General features: G+C 37.0%; 1 protein-coding gene across 2 annotated transcripts; it reads left to right on the top strand.

The window, feature by feature from the left end:
* The first annotated feature begins 5 nt into the window (after positions 1-5).
* PTP4A2 (protein tyrosine phosphatase 4A2) lies at positions 6-27,635 on the top strand. Of its 2 annotated transcripts, XM_054571887.1 has the most exons (7): positions 6-400; positions 7,087-7,186; positions 15,561-16,245; positions 18,369-18,461; positions 22,663-22,793; positions 24,177-24,251; positions 25,222-27,635. In XM_054571887.1, exons 3-7 carry the CDS (start codon positions 16,150-16,152, stop codon positions 25,328-25,330), a joined length of 504 nt encoding a protein of 167 aa, XP_054427862.1. In that variant the 5' UTR covers positions 6-400; positions 7,087-7,186; positions 15,561-16,149; the 3' UTR covers positions 25,331-27,635. The 2 variants fall into 2 exon arrangements, with proteins under 2 accessions (XP_054427862.1, XP_054427863.1); XM_054571888.1 differs by lacking the exon at positions 7,087-7,186.

The following is a 27,635-nucleotide window of genomic DNA, read 5'->3' as shown; positions in this document are numbered from 1 at the left end:
GAGGGGCGGCGGCGAGAGCTGGTTCCGGCTGCGCGCGCAGCGGTGGTGGTGGAGGCGCGATCGGCTGGGCTGTAACCGTCGTCTGTCCGGTAGTGGCTGGAGCAGCAGCGGCAGCCGGGCACGGCGCTAGGCGACGCCACAGGGCAGCGGCGGCAGCGGGGGCAGCGGCGGCAGCAGGAGACGCAGCAGCGGCCGCAGCAGCAGCAGCAAGACGGACTCGTGGACACGCGCCGCCGCTGCCGGGCCGGGCCGGGTGTCGCGCGCCGAGGCTGGGGGGGAGTCGTCGCCGCTGCCGCCACCGCTACCGCCGCCGCCGCCGCCGCCGAGGTGACTGAGGAGAGAGGCGCCTCCTCGCTCCCGCCGCCGCCGGACGTCAATGCCCAGTCCCCAGCTCGACAGCGTAAGTGCGCTGCTCCCGGGCGGCCCCGCGCCGGCACCCGGGGCCTCGGGGAAGGGGAGGGCGGGAGGCGCCGCAGCCATTAGTGCAGGCCCGAGACACGTCCCCGGAAGGAGGGCCGGGCCGGGACCCAGGGAGGGGGGAGCGTGGCCGGGAAGCGTGGAGAAGCAGGGTGGGTGAGGAAGGGGGGATCGAATGTGTGTAAGAATATGGAGTGTGGGTGGGGAAAATGTGCCTGTGTGTGAAGGGGGTGAATAGTGTGAGTTGAAGAGGGCTGAATATGTGCATGTGGGTGTGGGTGAGAGAAGGGGGAGTATGAGAGGAGAAAGTGCGGATGAGGGTAGTTGGGGGCAGTGTGGAGGGGAGTGTGTGTAGGAGTGTGGGGTGAGTGTACAGGAGAGTGTACGGGGGGAGAGTGGGAGTGTGTTGGGGGAGAGTATGAGTTGGAGGAAAGTGAGCGTGGGGGCAGCGCATGGGAATGAGAGAGTGTGGGGAGAATATGGGTGCGGTGTGAGAGGTTGGGGAGAAGGTGAATGGCAGGGGAGGGAATGTGGAAGGATGTGCCAGCGTCTGTCCAGAGCGTGAGCAGACACCCTGGAGGCTCCCCTTGATCGTTGGTGTATGGCCATAGTGACTCCTGGTGTTCTAGGTTAGGGAGTTCTTTCCAGGAGCGTCTTGTCCGTGGGTTCTTGGGTTCAAGTGTGAGGAAAGGGTGTAGGAGTATATTCCTGTGACAGTCATCTTTTGGTTCTGGGATTTTTTAAAAAAAATATGCTTTTATTTTTATTTTTTGGCAGCACCCTCCCCCCCCCCCCCCCGCCATGTCATCGACATAAAATTCTAAGTTTGTCAAGGATATGGTTGTCATCACATTTTAGTCTGGGGATGTGAGAGCTAACTAAAACTTGTCTGTTGCTCAGGATCTTCTGCTCTTGCTTTAGAGTCTTCAGAAACGTGTACTCTTTTGTAAAGTTAGCTTTTCAGGTGAGGTGAAAGATTTTATTTTTAGGTAAACTGAAGTCGTATTTTGTAGATTGTGGCTCTTTTCTAATCTTCTGGAGAAAAACTATTAAAAAATAATGATAATGATGACGATGATATGATGTAATGATGATGGAAGGAGAACCATAGGCTAGTTTATTATTTTCTGGAATTTGTCAAGAGATATATAAAGTGGCTAGCAGTTTTAGCATCACTGTAGACATTTAGTAAATGCTGCTTGTGTGGAGTCACCAAATGACAACCACTGCTGGATTAGAATATGGTAGTTATTTGCTGGCATGCTCTATATTACAGAGTAGTTTCAGACAGGAAGTGAGTGAAGTTGTGCTTTGTTCAATGTGCAAAACGAAAATAGGGCTACAGAATGACACTTTAGTAAGGCTTTAGAGTCGCTTGCCAGCATACCATTATGTTGGAGAAGATGGTGAGAAGTTGTTTGCCAGTATTCTGATTTTGGCATTTTAAAAGTTGCTTCATATTGGATAGTAAATGGACTAATCACTGTCATGGACTTTTCCCAGATTATTGTGTTGAAGTACTTTAAAAAAAAATTTTTTTTAAGAGAATGGGGAAGGGATGGAGAAAGAGAGGGAGAGAAACGTCCATGTACAAGAGAAATATCAGTTGGTTGCCTCTCGCATGCCCCCAAGTAGGGGCCTGGCCCGCAACCCAGGCATGTGTCCTGACTGGGAATGGAATTGGCGACCTTTTGGTTTGCAGGGCCAGTGCTCCATTCACTAAGCCACACCAACAGAGGTAGGGGTACTTGGTAAAAAGTACCTTGATAGGGATTTTACACCTTAATGATGGGACTTTTTTTAGAAGTTGGGAGTTTTTCAATATGATAAGCAAAGAGTAGAGTGGTTCTTTTGATAGTAGACATATTAGAATCACAGGTAAAAGCAGTGATGTATCAGAAATAATATTTTTCTCAGTGCATTCTTTTTCTCAATCACTAGCATGCCCTGTTTTTGAAAATAGTAACTACTATTGTTACTATTTAGTGGGGAACTGGATTAAATAGTATTAAGTGCCTACTATGTACCAGGTGCTTTTTATACACTCTTATTTAATTTTTACAGCTAGTAAAAGGTGGTAAATGTCCTTATTTTTATTTTTTTGGCACACACTGAGTGGTTTCTATTTGCAGGGCACTAGGGATACAGTGATGAGCCCTCATTGACTTAAAGTGATGAAGAGCCTCAGAGGTTAAGTAACTTGTCCCAGGTCACAAGTAATAGGAATTGGAGATGGATTAAAAACCTAGGTCTGTCTGACTCCAAAGTTGTTGGTTTTTCCACTACATAATTACTACCTTCACATTAGGTTGCCTCACTTTGGGCTATTTTGCCAGTGACCTATCAGCTTGTGCAGGTGAGAGACGTTTAAGTTAAAGCAGAAGACTGAATGGCTGGAGGCAAGGGGATCATTAGGAGATGCTGACTGGAGGCTCTTTGGGACCTAAGCAAGGGTTTCATGTAGGTGGAGATTCTGCCTTAAAACTCTCTTGGGGCCCCAGGGTGTATGCTTTGAGACAGAATTTTTATGGGGCACCTGGGATATGTCTGGAGAGGAAAGTCTGATTAAAGAAACTCAGCAGCCTTTTATGATTTTTATTTTGGAGGAAGAGGAAGAGTGTATTTATTGGGGCTAAGAGTCAGCCAGAAATTGTCATTTCTTTGTGAAAGTCTTTTTGTTCAGCTGTGTGCACTATTTTCCTCAGGAGACTGTGAACATCAAGTGAGAAGATATATATGAAAGCACTTTGTTAATTATAAATTGAAATACAGATTCAAAAGTCTTAATTGCCATTAAGACTTTTCTCCTAATGCAACAGTTTAATTGTTATATTTAGTAGCTGGAAAAGGCTAGCATTTTAGAACACCTATACACATGAGAAATTGTTTAAAACTGCTGAACCGGACATATTCTGACTCAGAACAGCAAAAGTCAAACCACTCCCTCCATGAGTCAGTCAAGTAATATTTAATTTAAATGAACCAAATTTATAGGCAGAAACTATTTACAACCTCATTGAACTTTGGTGGCACTGGGGAAGGGTAAATGTTTGAATGCTTTTGCACATACCTTTCTTAAAAGGTCTGAAAACCCCATATTACATTTTATGTGAAAAGACATTTGTGCATACCAGGTAAAAAAGATTCATGTTTCTCTTTTTAAAGTTTATTGATTTTAGAGAGAGAGGAAGGAAGAAAGTGAGAGAGAAACATCAATTTGTTCCATTCATTGGCTGATTCTTGTGTGTGCCCTTGGTGTGTCTGGACAATGTTCTTAGGCAACTAAGCTACCTGGCCAGGGTAAGATTTGTGTGTCTTAAGTTTTAACTTTTTACTCATTTTGTCTTTCAAAGGTAGCATGTTTGTATCTAGTAGTTACAGAACACTTACGATTTTGAGGCACGAAAAAGAAGTTTAGTAGATTTATTTTACAGAGTTTGTACTTTTTGTTACTGGAATGTGGAATTGGTAACCATTGAACACTCTAGGAAAAGCATTTATAAATAAGATGCAGAGGAGCAGTACATAGATTTTTAGCTGTTGCACTTGGAAGCGTGAAACCAAAGTTAGGTTGATTTCTTAAAGTGCTATACCATTAGCTGTACTACTCAGAGAAGTTGAGGATTTAAAAAATTTTGAGCAACTGGAAATCAGGATCCATAGTTTAACATGGTAGACTTAGTTGTGTTTATTGAGAAGGGTAGTGGTAGAGTTCTTGAAGTCTTAGAATACTTGTAAAGTCCAACGTTATGTTTAGGTTTCAGTATTCCCTTCTTGAGATCATTTCCTTTATGCTGAATCACAAATCATCTCATTTACAATTCATAATAATCCTTTAAGTGGCATTCTTTCATTTTTGCAGATAAGGAAATTGATTTATAAACTAATTGTTGAATCCCAGGTTTTGGAATCCAGTTTAAACAGGATCAGTAAACAAATGGTAGCAGATTAAAAAAAATTTCCCCTTGGGGCTTAAAGTACTTAAATCTCTGGCTAAACTTTTTTCTTTCAGTTAACTGTAGTCAGTTTACAGGGAGCTATGTAGAGGTTAATTAGATGCTAAGGAAGCTGGCATTTTTTGCATGAATTAAAATTTTTTTTTTTAAAGAATACTTCAGGTACTTGCATACTTTTTTTGCTCTTTCGGGGATGTTGCTGCTTTGAGGTTTTTCTCAAGATGCTAGGTTGGGTTATATAGAAACTGATGAATCTCCAAGTTTAAAAAGTAAGTCCTTGATGTTACAGTTCAGATCATTTGTACCTTGGATTTGTTAAATGAACAGTGGATGCCACCAGTTATAGTTACTTTGGATAGTGTGATTTGAGTCTGTTAATCTGGAATATTAGAAGAGCCTTTTATCCATTTTCCACTTCAGAACTAGTATGTGTATAGAGGCGTCTGTTAGCTTTCTCCAAGTTATCCTTTGTTTTATTGACTGAACCATATTTTCTAGTTCCTTTGACTTCCTGGCTGCTGTTAGGACTTGAATCCTATTAGATTGCTTGGTGTGGAGTTCAAGTGGCTGTTGTATGTAAATCTGTTGCTCCTTAGAGTTGCAGAGGTCTAGGCTGTATCAGAAACTGTCACTACTCTTAACACCTCCATAAATGAAGCATCACAGCACTGCAGGCTTTGTCTACTTTCCACAGTTGTCCTGTGGAGTTACCAGGACCCAGGTGAGAAAACGAATCTTCTTTTGCATGTCTTAGGTGGTTTTTCCTGCACTATCTGTTCAATCAGTATAGATTTACAGGGCACAACATCTTTCCTTGAAAAATGACTATGAGGAGTTGACAGATTATACCAACAATTTTTATGTGACTTTAATACGAATGGTTTTTGTTTGCCTGAATGAATTTCTGTCCCATAGGTTCTGTAACACAGCATCCACTCTGTTTTAAGTGGCTTAGAAACTCAATTTCATCATTTGAATATAAATTTATATTGTACAATATTGCCATTTTAAACTTTAGAGAATTTTAAGATCAAGCTTTTCTGCGACCCTTTTTTTTGCTAGTTGAGCCTGCTTTGAAAAAATATTTTGACTATTAGAACAGTCTTTACCTTTAGAGAATTGGTGTATTTAATTCCTTTCATAGTATTTTTGGGTTGAAATTTCATTCTTCTCAGAAAATGTTAATTCTTTTGGCATAAAATGCACACATGATATATTTGCTTTAGCAGATCAGATAAATTGCTTTATATTTTTATTTCTGCAGTGGTCAAAAATGTTGGCTCTATACTAATGTATCATTTGACAAGAATTCAAATTCATAATCAGGTCTGCCTTCTTCTAGTTGTCCTTTAGTTTTAGTTGAGATTAAAGCATGACTTCTTTTTTTTTGCATTCTTTTATAGGAAATATTCATTATGTTGTGCCACCACAGTATTTGTAAATTGTATTTATATACATACAGTGATACTTACTGTTTTTAGTGGCAAAACAAATTGATGTGTTTTCTACTTTCCATTATTGGTGAAAAGTGTATCATGAGGGAACAGAGTGACTGGTTAGTGCAAAAGGGATATGAGTCATCAGCAGGATTTGTCAGCAAACTGGGAAGGATATGATGGAGAAACAATAGATTGTAGTGACATTATTCTTCTTTCCACATGTGTAATTTCAAACAAGTTTCCTTTTGGTGATTGGTTTAAATTCAGATAATTTAGATCTTTCTGGATAAAAAGTACTTCAAGTTTTAAGTTATAGACTATGAATTGTTTTTCTAGTGAGATGAGAGCTTTGTTTGGAGGTCATCAGCAAGTAAAATTTAGTTAAACTCACTTGTTTACTAGGAAAAACAATTTATCAGGTAGGATTTAGTAAGTTGAGAGGCTTTTATTGTGAAGCTTGTTGGTAATTATGGAGTTGCTTAGAAGATAAGAAATGCCTACCAATATGTCAATACAGTTGGCCCTTGAATAAACGGGTTTGAACTGCGTGGGTCCACTTACATGTGGATTTTTAAAAATAAATTCCTCCACTGGTTTTGATCCATGGTTGGGAGTTGCAGATGCAGAAGGCCAACATATGCATTGATGTATATATACCATATTATATAGGGGATTTGATCATCTGAGAATTTTGGTATCTGTGGTGGGGGGTGAAGGGGTGGATACTGGAACTAATTCCCCTTGGATACTGAGGGACCACCTAAGATTTTGGGGAGCTAGAAGTTATACACGGGGGGGGGGGGGGGGTGTGTGCGTGTGTGTGTGTGTGTGTGTGTGTGTGTGTGTGTGTGTGTTTAACAAGGAGTGGGGGAGTTTGGTGCCCCTAACCTTCATGTTGTTCAAGGTCAACGGTATTTGTTTTCTCTCAGAGAGCAAAGAATTGCTTCCTGACTACTCTTCTACCTTTAAATTCCTAAGAGCTTTTATTGCATTTGAATTGGTCTGAAATTCTGAGCATGGTTAAGGGCTCAGCAGAGATACCTAACGAGAGACTCAGGTCCTTTCCCAAGTTATGCTACCCTGGCTTTTTGCTGTTTCTTCCAGTCTTGTCATAAAAGTTTTACCTTTCCTCAGAAGTCTTAATCAATCTTACTCCATTCTACTCATGCTTACTTTGTATCTTCAAAGTATGTAGTATTAATATAAAATTTTAATGCCCACCAAATATATATATTTTTAAATCCTCAACTGAGGATATGTTTTATTGATTTTAGAGAGAGAGGAAGGGAGAGAGAAAAACATCAATGTGAGAGAGAAACATCGATTGATTGCCTCCTGTATGCGCCCCAACCGGGGATTGAACCTGCAACCTAGGTATGTGACCTGACTGGGGACTGAACTTGCAACTATTTGATGTATGGGATGATGCTCCAACCAACCAAGCCACCTCGCCAGGGCTTTCATCATCAAATATTTTTCCACTTACATTGATTATTTTAGGATCTTGATTCTGGGTAATGTTAGTATGATGTGCACACCGAATACCACAGGTATTTATAAAATTGGATGTGCTGCAATTTAATATTATTCAGAGGTGGTATGTTGTCCCTTACCTATTTTGAGGAAGAGAACAAAAAAGATTAAATTTTACATTTTTAGAAAATTTAACATTCTTTAAGTGGGAAGAGAAGGAAGGGGAATCCATGTGGAAATTGAACTAAGCTAGTAAGCAAAGAATAATAGCCCCTTGCCATGGCTTTATAGAATATTTCACCATTTTTATTTCACATTCATATGTAATATGAAACAACTGTAAGATTTGTAAAGATTGTGAATGTTGTGTTTTTTGAAAATAAACATCAAGCCATTATTGGACAAACAGTGGAGAGACATTTTAGAAGGCCACCAGCAGCTCCAAGTAGAATGATTTGGGTTCTTGTCTATTTATTTTGTACTAAGTATGAAGAGAGATGGCTGTGAAGTATACTGTGATTTATAAAAAGCAAGTTTAGGAGAGGAAGTGAAGTGTAATTTACCCGGTTTTAGGGGAAACTTGGGCCAAAATGCCCTAACAGCAAAAAAGTTTCTGGGGCTCAAACAAAAGAATTTGTGCTGACAAGATGTTATTTGGAATGTTTTTATTCCGTATCCTGATAGAGAGAGCTTCCTTCCCTTGCCTTTTGGTGGTAGATACTTGGACAGTACCGATACATTTGACAAAATAGGGAAATGAAAGAGTTAAGGTGACCCATAAACTGCTAAGCTCTGAAACATATATTTTAAATAATGCTAACAATAGCCTGGAAGTTTTTGCTTTGCATGCTGCTCCTGTGATGTAGGTTATTTTGAAAGGTGATTCAAATAACCTTTTCCCAAGTATCTATTTTGCAACCTCAGGGAACTTGCAGCTGTTGTAGTCATTCAGACTGTCCTGATACAGGTCAGAAAACATTTCACAGTGGTGTTGACAGGGTGAATCCAGGTGTCCTTTGGATTTTTTCTTACTGAAATTGTTTTATTGCAGTTGATGTTTTAAATCTCAAATACATTTTATTAAAGAAATAATTGATTCAGTGGTTCTTGGGTTAATGTATGTATAGTGATGTTGGAAACTAAATTAAGATGATTAAGACTTAAATTGTTCTACAGGACAATTACTTGGCCTTTTGAGATTGCAGAAAGATGGAAGGAAAGAAGAAAACAAACATTAGGATTTAATTTTATGGGAACACAGCCGAGTTTAAGATAGTTCTTATTGTATAAAGGAGGTCAACAGTTACTTAGAAGAAGAATGTGCTTAAACTTAATAAGGCTTGGGAATCTTAAAATGCACATAAACTAAAGTCTATGGAGAGGATAGTCATGATATCTTTGCCTGGAAATGAAAGTATGAATGAACATAACCAATTTAATGGAGCTAATAATTAACTTGATTTTTAAAAGATTTATTGAAAACAATAAGATTAATGCCCAGTATTAGATTTGTGCTGTTAGTGTTTTTAATGTTATTGCTAGTATTCAAATAACTTTTTTGAAAAAGTGAAAATTGGCTATAGTGTTGTTATCTCTATTTAAATTTATTAATGAAAGGAAGAAATGTAAAAAAAAAAAAAAGGACAAGATTTAGTCAGAGTTGCTAATCTTTAAAAGAACAATGGAGTACAAAATTGAAAAGTAAATATTTTCAAGTGTGGCATGAAAATATTCAATGCAATTTTAGTCTTATAGTTATTTGTAGAAATAGGAGTTACTTGAAAAGGACAACTACTTCTAATCATCAGGGTACATACAAACTTGAAAACCACTCCCTTTTCATTTGAGTGGGAACAGGGCCCACAGGACTTCAGTAAATAACTGTCACTGTTCTCAGAAGCAGGTGTGGTTGTTGGTTAATTGCTTTCCTTTCCTTTCTGAGTGGCAGGCCATGTATCTCCTGCTGGTTCTGAAATGTTAAGATATTTTCCCACCATCAAGGTCATAATTTCTTTTTATAGAATTGATTGTTGATTTCTGTACTGGAACTTGATTCTTAAGTTCCCTCCTTAAATGAGGAAGTAGAAAAGTGGGAATAACCAAGGGGAGTAACTATGAAACCTTTTTTTCTTTTTTAGCAGCAAAGAAGCGTCTTGCTACTTTTAGCTTGTTTACAGACATTTTGGATCCTAATTTGTGTAGAATTTAATGGATACCTCTTTCTTTATTAATTCCCCAGGACTGTAGTCGGTAGGGCAGGAGAACTAACATTAATAAGAATTGTCAAAGTTCAAGGATCCAGATGTATTCAATTTTAGTTTGATAAATGCAACAGTAGAGGCATGAAGAAAGATAAGTAGCACAAGAGAGTAGAGCTGTTGTTTCTACAGGGCTCTGATGAGTTGGGAGTAGGTTATGAAAGATGAGTGAAATTTCAGTTTGAGCCCCGCTAATCAGAAGAGGAGTGTTTAATTAGCAAAGTTAAGTTCTCTAAAGAGTTTACTGATCTTAAGGTGCTCCCCCCACCCCCAACAGTCAAAATGCAGTAGATAAAGTAGTACTTAACAGAGGAATTTCCCGACTTCCTTGATGGTGGTGAAGATTTTTTTTTCCCCCCCACACTCAGATGGGATGTTTATTATACCTGGGGACAGTGAAACAATGAAGGGCTTAGGACAGAAGAAGCAACAGGGGAGCCTAAGCTGGGCTGCTTTGGCTCACGGGGAAGTCAGAGAAAAGGGAGCCGTGGATATAGGTTCAGGGGGTTAGCCCAGGATGAGCCGCTGCTTCTTGCTGCTCCCTTGGTTGCAAGTATCAAGGGCTTCCAGCTGTGAAGATTTTATGCTCTGTTGTCCGAATAGTTTCTGAATGTTAAGTGAGGCTTTTACAAGTTCTTACAGTTACTCAGAGCCTTGACTTTTTTCACACCCCATATCCAGTCTGTGGACAAATCCTTTTGGGTTCCACCCCAAAGTATATCTTGAAACCGATCGCTTTTTTTATATTCTATATTTCTGCTACCCTATTCAAGCCATCATTGTCCCTTTCCTGGGTTATAGCAACAGGATCTTCCTGCTTCCACCCTTACTACTCAAACAGTGTCTCCAAATAGCAGCTAGAGTAAGGCTTTTAAGCATAAATTGTCACTTTTGCTTGAAATCTAACTTTTCTTCAAGTAAAAGCCAAATATTGGCCTATAGGCTCCCTCTTCTTTCTCTGACCCTATTTATTCCCTTGCCATCTCTGCTCTGGTAGCACAGGCCCCCCTTGCTGTTCCTAGAACACTCCAAGCCTGGCCTTACCTCATAACCTTTGCAACAGCTAATCCCTCTGCCTACAGTGCTCCCTCAAATATCTATTTGGCTCACACCCCCAGGTCTTGGATAAAATGTCACTTTTTTCAGTGAGGCCTTTCCTGATAGCCTTATTTAGAATTGGAGGCACTGCAGATTCCCTTGCTTTGCATTTTCCTCCATAGCAGTTGCATATTTTATTTGTCTTTTTCCACCTACTAAAATACAAGGTCCATCCTGACAGGAGTTTTTGTTTTGTTTATTGCTGTTGCTGCAACTGTAAGAGTTATGTGACACATAACATATGTCCAATAAATATTTGAATTAATAAATTCTTAACTAGCCAAACTGTAAGGAAAAACTAACTTCAGAGAATGAAATTTTTTTTTTACTTTTGACAGATTATTCATACTTTAAGGTGTCTTCATTGAAGTGAAATAAGTTTGTCTTAGGAAAAAATTGTCTTATATACAAGGTTTTAGTCTTATATACAGTATTATGCTTTCATGATGCCTGTTTGGAGAAACCAAGCTAACTCAAATTTGCATGACTTCCTGTAGAATTTCTGATTAAGAAAAGTAACAGTAAATGTATGCTTACTTGTTTATCAGGTCTTTGCTTTTAGATTTTTATTTTCTTAGATATAGAATACTTTATTGTGCATTTATATTATGATGTGCTGTTTTAATTTGGTGCATACCGGCATAACCCATCAAATTAGAGGATTTACTGTATCATTAGCTTTAATTTGGAAGTAGAAAGAGGTGAGTTTGGGTTACATTAAATAGGACTGATTTTGTAAAGTTCCTTTAGCCCTTGAATTCTCTATATTTATATTTGAACTAGAATTACAGTTGCCAAAGTAGTACCTAAATTTTACTCGATAGTTTAGTATCTTTAACAAAAAACACTGTCTTCCTGGAACAGAGGGACTAGCCCTCTTGAGATTCTTCGTAATCCCATGGTTATAACACTGTTAAGAAAGTAATGAAATTGTAAATCTTTATCACTGCAGAATTTAAAAAAAATTAAGCTAACATTATGTACATGAAAAAAATTAAAACAGTTCAAAAGGTAAAGTAAGTCATGCTCCTGGCCTTTAGTTCCCAGGTAACCCCCAGGCAACCGTAACTTCTTAATTTTCCAGATGGTTCATGGGTATAAAAGCATATATGGTACTCAGAAATATTTCTGTATATACTGTTACATACCTTGCTCTTTTCACTTGTGTCTCTTACCCATCTTTACATAACAGTTCATATGAATCTGTTTTATTCTTTTTAACCTCTGCATAGTTTTCCATTTTAGGAATGTGCCATGATTAAATGATGGATGTTGAATTATTTCATACATTTTGGTTTTTGATTCTCATCTAGTTTGATGTTAGCTGTAGAGTATTGACACTAGACATTTAAACTCTACCATAGTCCTCTTCAGAGTTTTAAGTATTCTGTTGTGTTATTGACTTAATCTTGTCTTAGCTTGGTAGGCCTCAGCTTACTTGCTGTTCTTTCAGCCGATTCCTTTGTTTTTTTCCCCTTTTCTCCTTCCCGTCCTCTTTTCCCTCAATTTAAAATGATTTCTCTGTCATAGGCCATTATTTGTAATCCTCCAGTGAAGTTATATTTTTTTGTTAAAATGGGAAATGTCCCAAATTCAACATTTTGTTTTATTATTTTTTAAAGATTTTACTTATTTATTTTTAGAGAGAGAAGGGAGGGAGAAAGAGAGGGAGAGAAATAGCAATGTGTGAAAGATACATTGATTGGTTGCCTCTCACACGCTCCCAACTGGGGACCCTGCCTGCAATCCAGGCACGTGTGCTGACTGGGAATCAAACCGGCCACCTTTTGGTTCACAGGCTGGTGCTCAATCCACTGAGCCACATCAGCCAGGGCTAAATTCAACATTTTAAAAGTTAGGTTCCATAAAGATAAAAGTAAAGGGTGGCCTTCGCGGTGTGGCTCAGGTGGTTCGAGAGTTGTCTGGTAAACCAGAAGGTTGCGATTTGATTCTCTACCAGGGTACATGCGTAGGTGGTGGGTTTGGTCCTGATCCAGGCATGTACAAGAGGCAGCCGATCGATGTTTCTCTCTCTCTCCCCCTCCCCTTCCCCTTTCTCTAAAATCAATAAGCATGTCCTTGGATGAGGATTAAAAAGAAAAGAAAAAAGGGTGGAGAGAATATTTGGATGGATATTTGAATTTGGCAGCTATTATATGTCAGGTAAACTAAACAAACCAAGAAGCCTCTTCCATCACCTGGTGAATTAAGGCAAGAATCAGTTTTCACTTAAGTAGACAGAGCAGAAGTAATGCTAGAGAGATCTTTAGAAGAAGGTTTTTTCTGTAAGGGGTACAGGTGCTGAGTTTATGCTAAAATACAGGGCTTTGTAACTCTTGTACCTTCCAGCTGTGATATGTTGTTTGCCATTCTTTTACAGACAGTTTGCTTTGCATTCTTATAGGTTTCACAGGAATGAACATTAGTTATCAGAATTGACAGGTGCAAGAACATTTAACTGTTGATGTGTAGTTGAACTCTTGGGGGAGGGGGAAGGAGCAGAAGCTTGCTTTTATCATATATCTGTTAACATTGATAGAACATACTGTTTGATTTGGAAGAAATTCTTTTGCTGGGGATCTCAATATGGTGTTAAGAATTGAATATTGAAGCTCTGGCCAAGTGGCTTAGTTGGCTGGAGCATCATCCCCTGTACCAAAAGGTTGTGGTTTCGATCCCCTATGACCCACTGTCGGGGCATGTACAGGAGGCAACGAGTTGATGTATCTCTCTCACATAGATGTTTTTCTCTCTTTTTCTCTTCCTCCCCCTGCCCTCTATAAAGGAATAAACATATCCTTGGGTGAGGATTAAAAAAGAAAAGAATTGAAAATCTAGTGATGAACTATTCTTATCCCTGGAAGTTGTCTTTCCAAAATGAGCTTGGAAGAATAAGATGGGCTAAAGATTGTTCTGTTTGCTGAGCAGGCAAACACTGGAGACTAGGTAGAAAACTTAATGCCAGAACTAACTTTTTAAACCTGGCCATCATTACAATGTAGGTCTTTCAGTGCCTCTGCTCAGCTGACACAAAAATCATCTGTGATAACATCAGTAAGCCAGAGGGATTCAAACAGGTTAGAATTTCCTTGTGTTTTGCTCTGCACTGTATGCAAACCATTGTTCTTTGAGTAGTTACCTTATTTATCTTTTCTCCACTTATTATAAGGTCACAGAGTTGCAGATGAATAGCCAAACATTTGAAAAGTTACACTTATATGAAAAAGATTATGACTTAAATATGTGGGTACCTCCATTAGTCAAAATTGGAGGAAAAATAAATAGGGAGTTAGGAGACCTGGGCTCTTGTCCTTGACCTGCCACTAATTAGTAGTGTGGTCTTAGTTAAGTCATTTTAACCTCTATGGATCCCAAATATCATCATCATTTTTTATTTTTAAAGGCCAGAGTAGTTTGATTTCTAAGTTTCTTCTAGCTTTACAGTTCCTTGACTGTTCAGGGAGTATGTGAAATGTGTAATCTAAGGTGGTTGTGTTTTGGAGTTAACAGAATTAAGAGTTAGGAAGATTGGTGGTATGTGTATTTTATTTTTCTTAGTTTGAGTGTAGAAGTTTTGCGTTTTTAGTGGGTAACTCATTTTGCTGAGGTATTGAAGTTCTTAGAATGCCATTTTGAATTTCTTATCTTTCATATTTTAGGAATGTTTTAGTTTTGTGCTTGTGTCCATGGTGATAATATCACAAGTATGTAACTACAAAATAAAATGCCATAAGAATATTGTAAAAATAAGACTCGAGGATAGATGAATAGGCTTAAAAGTTTGTAAGCCTAGGTTCTTTTTCATCTGTATTTCACTTTTTTCTGCAAATGATTCTATAGTCATTATCTTTCATGTCTTTTTCTTTTGGATCACAATTATCTTTTTTAGAGACTTCTAAATAAGCATTCATTTGAAGCTTAAGAAAGAGGCAACTAAAAGAACTTGTCTTTGGCCCTGTTTCCAGGGGAAATTATGATTATGTTGACACTCTGACTGAGCCAGCTATAAAGATTACTGTGTCTCAAAGTAGCAGGCTTAAAATAATGTTAAAATTTTACCACTTCTCTTTTCTTGCCTTGTTTTTGGTAGGGATTAATATTTGGGCAGGAGAATGCTGTATGAATCATTGACCTTTAAATGCTTTTGTACTTCTGAGGTAGTGATGTGAAAAATAGTAAAAAGGTAAATTGGACTAGAAAATTACAGGATGGGATTCATACATTGGTTGAGTCAGCTCACATGGTACATTGGAAAAAACACAGAACTAACAGAAGACTTGGGTTAGAATTTGGCCTCAGTCAATTTGTTCACCTTAGATAAGTCACTTCACTTTTCTGATCCTCTTTCCTCATTCCTTGTAGGTAGTAACTACTCAGAGTTGTGAGGAAAAGAAGATAATTTTTTGAAAGCAGTGCTTTATGGACTAGTATTCTAATTGGGGGCCAGTGCATATACTTTGGATAGAAAGAATTAAATCCGTTAAGTGGAATTTTAGTAAATATCCTCCACCCATTTATATATAATCTTTAAGCTAAGAGTATATGTGAAAGACTTAATCATCAGAGCAGAAAAAAGGAGATCATTGTAAACTTTATGAAGAGTCCATGAAGAGGAGATTTCTTTAAGGATCTTTTAATTGTTTAAAAATGACTTGAGTTAAAAATAATCTTGTTAGCACAGAAACTTTGATTATTTGATCCTGTTTTGAAAAAAGAAAGACATACTTGACTTGCGAATCTCAGGCTTTTAAAACTCCTGGTATATACACTTTTACCCTATTCTTGATAGATGGCAATAATTTAGAATTGTGACATTTCCGATGTCTTCGGGCTCATAAAGAATGTGTTCTTGTCTTTGAGCATTGTGTTTATGATGCTATCAACCTCCAGTTCATTTTGCTTATGTTTTTCTCTTCCAGGTTTTTTGTTGGAATATACGTTGCACATTTATGGCGATTCTGAGTGTGAGGGCAGACTTCTGCCAGGCTCAGCACAGCGTTTTTGCTGACAAGTGAGCTTGGGGGTTCTATGTGCCATAATTAACATTGCCTTGAAGACTCTGGACACCAAGACTGGCCTCAGAAATAGTTGGCTTTTTTAAATTGCAAACATATTTCTTTTAATGACTCCAGTAAAATTAATCATCAAGTAAACAAAAGTGGAAAGTGACCTACACTTTTAACTTGTCTCACTAGTGCCTAAATGTAGAAAGGCTACTTAAGTTTTGTATGTAGTTGGATTTTTTTGGAGTCCGAAAGTATCCATCTGCAGACATTGAGGCCCAAGTTGAATTTGGATTCAAGTGGATTCTAAATACTTCTGCTTATCTTGAAGAGAGAAGCTTCTCAAAGATAAACAAGTTGAATAGAAAAAACACTGATTGATAATAGGCATTTTAGTGGTCTTTTTAATGTTTTCTGCTGTGAAACATTTCAAGATTTATTGATTTTTTTTTTCATTTTCCCCATCACACTCACACACGCACGCTCACACTTTTTATTTGCCATAATGAATCGTCCAGCCCCTGTGGAGATCTCCTACGAGAATATGCGTTTTCTCATAACTCACAACCCTACCAATGCTACCCTCAACAAGTTCACAGAGGTAAGATTGTAGCATGGTGTACTTTTTGGATTGATAAGTTCTTAATAGGTAAAATCCTATTAAAAATTAACACCATTATAAAGAAATCTCTTATCACAAAGCCCATTTATTTCTGTGATTGGAGTATGGATGGTCATCCTACCAGTCTTTTAAAATGGAATAATTATAACAGGTTTAATTTCAAAAGAACATTTATGGAATTTGGGGAGACCTAAGAGATTATCTAGTACTATTTTTTTTCTTATATTCTTTCAATATTATTAGCAATTCTTTTATCATACTTTCAATAATAAAAATAATTAACATTTATAGAACACTTTGTATCCAGCATTACAATAAGCAATTTTAGGCAGTATATCATTTACTCCTCACAATAACCCTGTGAGATATAGATACCATTATTACCTCTTGCTTACTGATGAAGAAACTGAAATTCAGAGCGGTTTAATCATTTGCTGAAAGCACACAGTATGAGGGAGAACTGTCTCTGACACTAAAACCCATGTCTGCCTCAGATATTCCCCCTCAGGTATTCTAACTGCTTTTGATGAAAAGCTACCTGGGAACTAACTACTTGCAATAGTAACCATCACAAGGGTTCAGAAACTTAAGGGAAGGAAAAGAATTATAAGTAGCATTTTTCTTAGATCTTTAATTTTTTTCTGTTGATAGTAGTAGTAGAGGAACTTTTTGTACCTTATTCAACAAGCATTTGAATGTAATCTTTTTATACATTCTCTGGTTGTTCAGTCTGAGTGTGATTTCTATTGATGTATTTGTATTTTATAGAGTAGACTTAGCTGGATGAACTCGGGATTCTAAATCCATCCCCGATCCCTCTCATTTTTCAGATGGCAAAATGGAATTCAAAAGAGGTTTTGACTTGCTTAAGGCCACAAATATTTACCATAAGAAATTCTGCTGTAACCTTTTAATAAATGGCTACTATGAAGTTCATTTCAATGGGATTTTATTTGTATTTGGAAATGTCTTAAAATTCCTGACTCATTATAATACTTAACAACTTTCCTGAATGTATTTTATAAGAAGGCCTTTCTGTGAAAAATAAGTCCTTTAGCAATTAAAATAACTACTTTTTAGATAACCAAATGATGGACATTTCTTGGAGGATATCATTCTTCCTGCTTGTTTATACTTAATAAGTCCTTGAGCTTCTTAACATTGTATGTACAGTGTACAAATTGATTTCTAAGCTTGTGTGCCCTTAGGTTGTTCAGTCACCTTTAAGCCTGGCTTAATTACGTGATACTACTTTTAGTCTGTAGATTCCTTGGCCATAGAACCCAAAAGTGGCAGAAGTCATTGTCCTCCGGCAACTATAAAAAGATGTTGGTGGTTCCTTGAAGATAGGTCCCTGGATTAGGCATTACTGTAGGAAAGTTTTAAAGGAGCAAGGCTTCTGGCTATAATTATTTGTGTGTTAATTGGTTTTGTAATATAATACCACTTTTTAATCTTAATTTCAAAGTAAGTTTTGTGTAATAAAAAGCAATAAGTATTTACTTCATGAAAATAAGCTATAGATAAGCAAAACACTTTAAAAATACTTAACTGTTAGTACTTGGCTTTTAGATTTTTTTTTCTGCATATATGCATATATTGTAAATACACATATAGAGAGGATCACACTCTATGTTTAAAAAAAATCTTCCCTTAACCTCCTTAGTATTATTTTTATAGCTGTCATAGTATTCTGTATGGATGGCCCATACTTTCTTTAATCATTCCCATGTTTTGCATCATTAATGATGTTTTCCAGGTTTTTACCATTCCAAGCAGTGCTGAACATGTTGGCACCTAAATCTTGGTGCATATCTTTAATTATTTCGTTAGTAACAAATCCCAGAAGTGGAATTTCTATGTGTTCTTTGAAAGTTTTTGTGTGTGCTACTAAATTGCTCTTTATAAAGGTGAAGTCTTGTTGCTTCTACTGAGAGTGTAAGAGTTTCTATTACACAATATATATTGTCACAATGAGAATGATTTTGATTTTTGTTGAAGAATAATGTTTCATTGTTTCAATTTGTATAATGATAGAACATTTTTAAAGCTTTGGTTGCAGATTCTAAAAGCAAATTCCCTAATATTTTTTTTCTTTAAAGGAACTTAAGAAGTATGGAGTGACAACTTTGGTTCGAGTTTGTGATGCTACATATGATAAAGCTCCAGTTGAAAAAGAAGGAATCCACGTTCTAGTGAGTGTGTAGTGTTTAATTTTTTCACTACAAATAAGTCATACCTTTCAGACATAGATATTTATAAAACTTGGTACTAGTAATTATGCTTTTTGAGCTTATATTGGGAGAATACAGTGTTCATAGCAACCTTTAAATTCTTTTGGATTGGCAGTTTTGTTCATTTGTGCCTTAAAGCCTGCACTTACACTTGCAGGGAGAGTATTTTCAATAAATAAAAAGTAAAATTTAGGCAACACTTTTTTTAAGAAAATGGAAATTTGCATTTTGTTTTTTCTAGGAAATTAATGCAATAGTTAGCTTGTTTTTAGGTTACTGGTTTGAATCTAACAGAAAGTAATTTTCATCGGACATTCTTAAGTCATATGAAAATATTCTCCCTCACTTTGGAAGTACAAATTCGTTACTTAATACTTTAGTGTCTCTGGGCCACACTGGAAGAAAATGTGTTGTCTTGGGCCACACATTAAATATACAGACACTAATGAAAACAAACAAACAAAAATCTCATAATGTTTTAAGTAGATTTACGATTTTGTGTTGGGCCGTATTCATAGCTATCCTGGGCCACATGTGGCCCGTGGGCCATGGGCTGGACTCCCCTGTTGTATGGAACAAAAAGGTGGGAGAAGGAGAAGGCATCCCAGTCCAGAGTTATCAGCATAGTTTCTGATACTTTTTAGGTTTCTAAGAGGCTTTTGTGTGATTTGATTTCTTTCATAGTTCAGTTTGAAGAAAAAGTGATTAGAATTACTTTAAAATCCTCCCTAGCCTCCGTATATGCTATTTTATTATACAAAACAGGAGCCTTAGGTAAAATTTTATACTTCCCTAAATAGTTGTTTAAATTATGGGAGCATGTAATGAAATGACCTCGTAGTCTTAGGTGTTTTAGAACTATTTGATTTGATTGTGGGAAGGCAGTGAAGGAGGATGAGACCTGGAGACTTTTTTTTTTTAAGTAGTTGATGAAGAAAATAAGATAGTTGTACAGTGAAATATTCCTACTTTTTATTGAGAGATAATTCTTTAGTCTTTACTGGATTGGCTAGTAGTTGGCAAGACTGTCCAAACAAGGAAAATAAACGTCCTATTGGTAAGGCAGTCATCTCCTATCTGATTCTTAAGGTTTCCTCACCTTCATTTTGGTGAAAACAGAAAAACTAAGTAGCCAAGCATTATGTTTTTAAAACATACTATGTATTCAAATGTATTTGAATAGTATGGTATGGTAGTAATTTGCTTGCATTCTCATTTCTAAATGACTTTAAGTTCTCCTGGCTGGAAATCACTGGGGATAAGTATAAACATGTGTAAAATGTAGTCCTGTGTTTAAAAAAAAAAAATTTAACTTCTGATGTAGCCCTGTGTTTAAATAAACAAAAGAGAATTTTAACTTCTGAAGCTAGGCTGAATATAGTGGTACGTACCCCCTTAACTGCAGTTTTGCTTTCTGCAGTTTCAGTTACCGTGCGGGGGTCAACCATTGTCTTAAATTATTAAATGGAAAAATTCCAAAAGTAAACAATTCATAAATTTTAAATTGTGTACTGTTCTGAGTTATGTGGTGAAATCTTGCTTTGTCCTGCCCGGGATGTGACTCTTTCCTCTGTCCAGTGTATCCACATTGTATGTGCTACCTGCCCATTAGTCACTTAGTAGCCATCTCAGTTATCAGACTGACTCTCATGGTATTTTAGTGCTTGTGTTCAAGTTGCCCTTATTTACTTAATGATGGCCCTGAAATGCAAGAGTAGTGATGCTGGCAATTTGGATATGCCATAAAGTGCTTCCTTTACGTGAAAAGGCGAAAGTTCTCAATTTACTAAGGAAAGGAAAAAGTGTGCTGAGGTTGCTAAGACCATGGTAGGCATGAGTTTTCTATCTGTGAAATTGTGAGGTAGGAAAAAGAAATTTGTGCTAGTTTTGCTGTTGCACCTCAGACTGCAAAAGTTATGGCCAGAGTATGTGATAAGTGCTTAGTTAAGATGGAAAATGCATTGAGTTTGTGAGTGGAAGACATGCACAGAAAATGCGTTTCAATTGACAACAAAATGTTGCACCAGGAAGTGTTAAGCCTATATGGTCATTTCAACAAGGGATCTCCTGAAACAGGTGACAGCAAACAAGTAAGAGATGGTTACACAGATTCAGGAGTGAAAACTATAAAAATTACTGGAGAGAGACCACATTTCAATAACTTTTATTACAGTATATTGTTATAGTTCAGTTTTATTATTGGGTATTATTAATTTTTTACTGTGCCTAATTTATAAGTGAAATTTTAACATAGATTTGTATGTATAGGAAAAAGCATTATACACAGGGTCTGTACTATCTGTAGTTTCAGGCATCCACTGGGCATCTTGGAACGTATCCATGTGGGTAAGGGAGGGCTAGAGTATGTTCTCCAGTGGGTAGAAGGGAAATCAATTTGTTTTGACAGATTACAGGATGGGAAAATTAACTGTGGATTGACTGTAGTCTGTTTGCATCAGTAATATTGATAAACCCCTTTATAAAATAGAAATGAACTAAAGAACTAGTTTGTAGAAGATGGTGGTAGATCTGGGATTTATTCCAGGCCTTAAATTTAGGCTTTTGTTTTGTTTTATATAGCTATAATCAGATAAAATTAAAGGGCTAACTTAAACTTGAAAACAAGGACATTTGAAATTGAGGTTGGAATTTCTTTCCTTTTCCCAGACAGATTTTAAGATGGATTGTTAGTTTACTTTTGCTAGGGGAAGAGGGTTTGGGATACTGTTTGAGAGAATATCCCTCAAATTAGACCTTTCAGTGCTTTGACCAATGCTTTTACAAATGAGAGACACATTGAAAAAGACTAATGGTGGTTTCAGCTATGTCAGCTTGAAGTTCAGATGCTTCAGAATTGTTACTTTAATGATTTTTTTTTTTTGGTAGAAACTGCTTATATGAGTAAATGAAGCGTGTTTCATATTATTGTTTCTTAACTAGGTGCACTTTAGGGAGTATTAGAGGAAGTAAACTCTCAGCTAAAGTACTTACTGGTTTTACTGCTATTTACAGTTAAACTCTAGTGACATTTATAATGATAACACTGACAGCCCTTTAATTATGAGGTGTAGTTGACAAATCAGACATAATGTTCTGTCATGGCTAATAGGCTGCATGAAGTGTTCTAGTGGTGCCAATAATGAGTGCAGAATCAATTTAGTGCTCTGTCACTTTTCTCTTTTTCCTCCACTAGTATCTTAAAGTCTCCTTATCCAATCTCATTAGAATAGTCTTATGTTTAAAAAAATTCTTAGTGTTTTTACATTTCTGTCTTTGAAGCTAGATGGAAACTAGGGCATGTAAAATGTTAGTTCCCTTTCCCCTTTCTTCAAAGCTAATTTGTATTGGTTTCTTAGAACCTCTTGCAACGTAGCAAGGAAGATGAACACCTGTCTCTGTTGTGAATGCACATGGGTTGGTCTTAATTTAAAATAAAATTTAAAAAAGCCCAATTTGATGAATGTAAAAAGAGAAAGGGATATTTGAGAAAAAGGTCTTTGTTTACTTAGGGACTCTATAATGTGGCACTGTGCTTGTTAAATAGGATATGTATAATTTTGGTAGAGTTTTAAAAATATCTGCTACTTGGCTTTTTTAAAAAAAGTAAGCACAAAGATGGTAGTGTTTTTCTGTTATGACATACCAACTATTGGAGATTTCTTACCAGAGAGCCTTTCACTAAAGAAAAGACATCATATCTTAGAACTATTTGGGGGGATAATCCTCACAAATATTTGTAGAGACCAATGAGATACCAGTTGGCATACTACTTTGCCAGGGAGGACTTTTAAATCATATTGATAAGTGTTACATCCTCTCCTCCTTTGTCTTGGCTCTAAATACAGTTTTCCCCATGTCTGTTTACTGATTTATTCAGATAAAATATTTGAGGAACACTAATTTCTTACCACTTTGATAGGAAATATCCATAAGATAAAATTAGACACCAGCGACATTGAGGGGAGGCTAAGTTATTTGGCATACCTGAATTTCGATCTTGGATCATTTTTCACCAGTGACCAGAATTGTGTTACTAAACATGGGTATATATGGTATAGTTAGTTCAGTTAGGCCTGTCCTGTGCATTACACAGCTGTTCTGCATTAAGATATTAATCCTGGAGGAAATACTGGTTTAATATAAGAGATTTTTTTCTTTCCAGGATTGGCCATTTGATGATGGTGCGCCACCCCCTAATCAGATAGTGGATGATTGGCTAAACCTATTAAAAACCAAATTTCGTGAAGAGCCAGGTTGCTGTGTTGCAGTGCATTGTGTTGCGGGATTGGGAAGGTAAGTTCTTACCCTTTTGTTTGTGAATTCATTATCAAATATTTCACTTGGCAGAAATTTGCATTTATTACACTAAATATTAAGTTGCCGGAAAGGAAAGGAAAGGAAAGGAGAGCAAAAGCTTGCATGTGATTTCCAAGAGCTACTTTTTGTGTTTCATTGGTTGTCTGATTCTATCGCCATACCAGATTTAGTGGATGATGGTCAGTGCTTGTTTTGAAACTGACTTAATATAACTACCTTATCTTTGGGCTAAAAATGCAGTCTTAATTCCATATGTTTTTTTCTTTTTCCATTTCAAGTAACCAAAGGTTCAGGTCTTTGAAATGGGCAAAAATATTTTTAAAAATCTGTATGTTAATTTTGGATTGTGATGTATGGGAATTTGATAGATGGAAAGCAGGTGGCTAAACTTTAAAATCGTGAAAGGAGATGTAGGGAGAACAAAAATTAACTTTGATTTTTAAAAAACCTTTATCCTTGAGCTTTGCATGGATTGGTGTTGCAACTCATCCACAGCAGGTTAAATGTCAATTTATGATGTTTGTACTATGACTCAAAACATTAGTACAGGCAGTGGTGACTCAGGCTCTTACCTCTGCTTAGCCCTTTTATTTGCTGTTTTTCTTTTTTATAGCTCAGTAAAGTTTCTAAGTTTCAGTTCTTATCTTGAGGGACGAAGGTAGTGTTTTTAATTTGGCTTGGATTAATTTTATAACTAGTAAGTACTTCAGGTAGTCCAAAGTCAGTGCCCTGTAATGGACATTAAAAAAGAATCATTTCCTTTGTTACCTTCCTGGAGGTAACAAAGTATATTAAAAATATATTTAAAAAAATATACTTAGCCCTGGCCAGTGGCTCAGTTGGTTGGAAGGTCATCCTATACACCAAAAGATTGTGGGTTCGATTCCTGGTCAGGGTATATACCCAGGTTGCAGATTTGATCCCTGGTTGGGCCATGTGTGGGCGGCGGCCAATTGGTGTTTCTCTTTCACATTGATGTTTTGTTTCTCTCTGTCTCTATCTGTCCCTTCCTCTCTGTCTAATAGCAGACATATCCTCTGGTGAGGATTAAAAATAATAAAATTAAAAAATATATATATATATGTATATGTGTGTGTGTGTGTGTATACACACACACACACACACACACTCTCTCTCTCTCTCTCTCTTAAAGAGACTGTTCCTAATTACCAATTCTCTGATACTTTCTCCTAGATTATGAAAAGAATTAGCGTCTTTTTTGTATTTGATAAGGAAATGATACTAAAATTGACTTGTAACAAAAATCTGAGATAATTTTGGTAACATGTAATCTGGGTTTTAAAAAATTCTTTAATTCCAAAGATGTGTGGATATTTACAGAGGAGTTTCTCTCTGCAGGGCACCTGTGCTGGTTGCACTTGCTTTGATTGAATGTGGAATGAAGTATGAAGATGCAGTTCAGTTTATAAGACAGTAAGTATGAAGTTTTATGTTCAGAAACACATAATGCAAAATCATACAAGAGGAAAGAATTACGGAAAGTATACATTTGTAGTCTGGAGTAATTTTTTGTCTTTGGCTTAAAATATTGTTTGAGGATATCAAAAAGAAAGTGATAAAGAGACTCAAGACTACTGGCTCCCAGATTTAAAGATTTTCTAATTTACATCGCAAATGTGGACATTGTAGAGTATGTCCAGTATATAACTTGAATATCTAGGAATCTTTAAAATGAATAGCTAGGTAGAAGAGTCTTAGTGATTTTGTGTCTTTTTTAATGGATGTTTAAAGTACTTTCAAAACGCAGCTGTCTGTAACCAAGAGGCAAGCCAGAATCTACAGAGGAGCAGGTTATCACTGAGGACTCATAAGTTTAGGCACAAAATCAGGATGGTAGTGCCCAGACAGAGTCTTAGCATCAGTCTGGAATAATGGGCCATGCTATTTTGCTGTCCAAAATTCTTTGGCAGTTATTTTCTTAGCCTTTCCCTCTTTTCTTTAAAAAAGAGGAGGAAAAGAAGAAGACTTTTTGTGACAGGGCAGTGAATTGTAGCAGCTCCAGGAAGTTAACGTATTTTAGGGAACGCCATCTGTGCCTGTTGCTTTACATAAATACTCTCTCATGCATCCTAAATACTTGCTACCGGTTCTAATATGAAGAATATTTTTAATCTAATTGGAAAATATATTCAGATGTCTCTGGATAAATCATTCTGATTTTAAAAAAATATTTAATAGACTAAAAAGAGCAAACAAAATTGGTCTGTCCCTTCTCAGAAGGCACAGAAAGTGCATGTTTCAACTTCAGTGATGTTGTATGGGAAATATGTTGACTTTCAGCTTTGTGGTGTTAGAAAGGCTGTATGCCATAAGTCGTGTGTTTCAGTTACTTAGGCAGCTCTTTTTTGTACATGAGAAAATTTGTTATTTTTGTATTTTTCAGAAAAAGAAGGGGAGCGTTCAATTCCAAACAGCTGCTTTACCTGGAGAAATACCGACCTAAGATGCGATTACGCTTCAGAGATACCAATGGGCATTGCTGTGTTCAGTAGAAAGAAATATAAACGAAGGCTGACTTGATTGTGGCATTTAGAGGGAACTCTTGGTACCTGGAAATGTGAATCTGGAATCTTGACTGTGTCATCAAAGTAGTGATGGATTCAGTACTCCTCAACCACTCTTCTAATGATTGGAAAAAAGCAAACAAAAAGGAAATCCCTCTATTAACATGAATAAAATGTTTAAGAAAAGAGAAAGAGAAAGAAAAAAGGGATTAATTCAGTGGAGAATGATTTTGCTCTTAGTGTTAAAGTTTGAATTTTTTCCAGGATTGAATTATTTCAAAATCTGTCTTTTTTAACTTTTTCAAAATAGGTCTCTAAGGAAAACCAGCAGAACATTAGCCTGTGCAGAGTCATCTGTTTGGGGAGCACACTCTTCCATTATGCTTGGCACATAGATCTCCATGTTGTGTGATTTCTTTCTTTTTTCTTTATTTGGGGGTAGGGGGTGGGGGCTACAATATTCCTCTCTTCTCTCCTTTTCCCTATCCCTCTTTTTTCTCCTGATACAAGTTGTAGATGGAATAGGAGAAGCCCTTGTTGCTGTAGATGTGCGTGCAGTCTGGCAGCCTTAAGCCCACCTGGGGCACTTTTAGGGGGAAAAAAAAAACACCAAAAAAAAAAAAAAGGCATATATATTATATGATCCAGGTGGTTTTTAGTCTTTACTGATGATGGGGTGTTCATGTTAGTTTCTTTTCTTGAAAACTCTACAACATTAGGCAAAGTAACCAAGAGCCTTTTGTTTGTGTTTTTGTTTCGGTAAGTTAGCGGGGAAATGGCATTTCAAGAGGAGTCTCTTAAAGAACTTAGCTGTAAGTCGAATTCTTCGCTTTTCCAACCAATGAAGCTAAGTGGGTATCCCAGAAAATTCTGTTTTCTGAAGGGGAGTACTCCAGTTCATCACTAACGATGTGTCCAGGGAGAGAGTTAGTGCATTTTCTACACCTTGTAGAATTGTGGGCTATATGTAGCATTACTCTGATTTTCTGTCTAATTATGTCAGAGAATGCTGGTAGTTAAAAATTTTTATTTTAGGACTTATTTGTACTCTGAATTTTCAGGAACAGAGGAGTAGGAGCAAAGATATAATATCTTGGACTTGAGAAATGCCTGCTATGGGTATTTTCCAAACTGCCCCCATATGTACAGTTCAGTTTAACCACTGATTGCCTTGTTATTTTCTTACTAGGTTCTTTATGAGATAAAACCAACAATGCCTAGTGAGTACATGTCCACAGGCCTAACAGGGTAGGAGAGAGACATAGAGCAGCACAACCAGTAGCGAAAGGACTATGTTGCTAGTAAAATTCAGTGTAGTGTCATTTTTGCTGATTCTTTGTTGGGTTCAATGTGCTGATCTAGAAAAACTTTTTCTGCTATTTTGTAGAAGGCAGTTTGACCAGGCTGTATTGACAAAGCAAGTTGAAATACACCATCAGGGGCTTTTGCACTCTTCGTTTAAATATTAGACACTTCCTAGTGCTCTGCTTCTGAGGATTTAAATAAAAGCTTAGGGTCATCTTGTCTTGTTGGAATTTGATATGCAGAGCCATAAACTTCCCATTTTGTTAGGATCAGCTAGACCAGTAGGAATGGACTGAGACCTTGTTGTGATACCTCAGATGTTGGCTGGCTATGTGAACTGCCTATCTCCTATGCCAGAGTTGTTTTGCTCTTTAACTAAATGAAAATCTGTAGATGTTCTCCTCCCCATTCCAGAAAACAAAACAAAATAATGCTTTTTAAAATTGTTTCTAGGGTTTTAAAGTAGAAAATGATGGTACTGTCCAAAATTCTTTATTTCAGAACATAGGCTCAAGATCAAAACAGAATATTCTCTGAGCTCAGATAGATTGTCTATTGACTCCAAGGGTTTTGATCAATACCATAACAAACCTTTTTCCTTTGACATGCTCTGATTTTTGTTGTTTGTAGGGAGGGAGAGACAGAAAGAAACATTTGTGTGTGTGCGTGTGTGTGCAGTGCCCACCAGTATCAGTGCCTGCCTGAGTTAGGAAAATTACATTCCTGGTTCTGTATGAGGAGAAGGGTGTATAAAGCAACATGAAACATTAGCCCTCGTTTTGTTTTAAATTACAGACTAATGTTAATTGTTCTCAGAACTGGATTTTCTTCCTCAAAATTAAGTTTTTTTATCTTTTGGATTTAATGAAGTATTGCTAGCTGAAGCCAGTTTGACATGGTGAGACAGATGTCAGACTGATGAAAGGTGTGCAGCCTGATTTAAAACCAAACCCTGAACCCTTTTAAAGAACAATAAACATATTTTACA

Source organism: Pteronotus mesoamericanus, unplaced genomic scaffold (assembly GCF_021234165.1).
Source record: "Pteronotus mesoamericanus isolate MK-2021 breed Mesoamerican mustached bat unplaced genomic scaffold, CSHL_Meso_final contig_221, whole genome shotgun sequence".
Taxonomy (NCBI): Eukaryota; Metazoa; Chordata; class Mammalia; order Chiroptera; family Mormoopidae; genus Pteronotus; species Pteronotus mesoamericanus.
The sequence above is the reverse complement of the archived record's forward strand: the minus strand, read 5'-3'. Positions and strand labels throughout refer to the sequence as shown.

What these genes read in the sequence shown, in the direction of transcription:
- PTP4A2 (XM_054571888.1), top strand. Translation starts at nt 16,150, where the DNA reads ATGAATCGTCCAGCCCCTGTGGAGATCTCCTACGAGAATATGCGTTTT. An exon ending in AAGAAGGAATCCACGTTCTA is followed by an intron (nt 18,462 to 22,662) that starts GTGAGTGTGTAG and finishes TTTTCTTTCCAG; the next exon opens with GATTGGCCATTTGATGATGG. An exon ending in GCAGTTCAGTTTATAAGACA is followed by an intron (nt 24,252 to 25,221) that starts GTAAGTATGAAG and finishes TGTATTTTTCAG; the next exon opens with AAAAAGAAGGGGAGCGTTCA.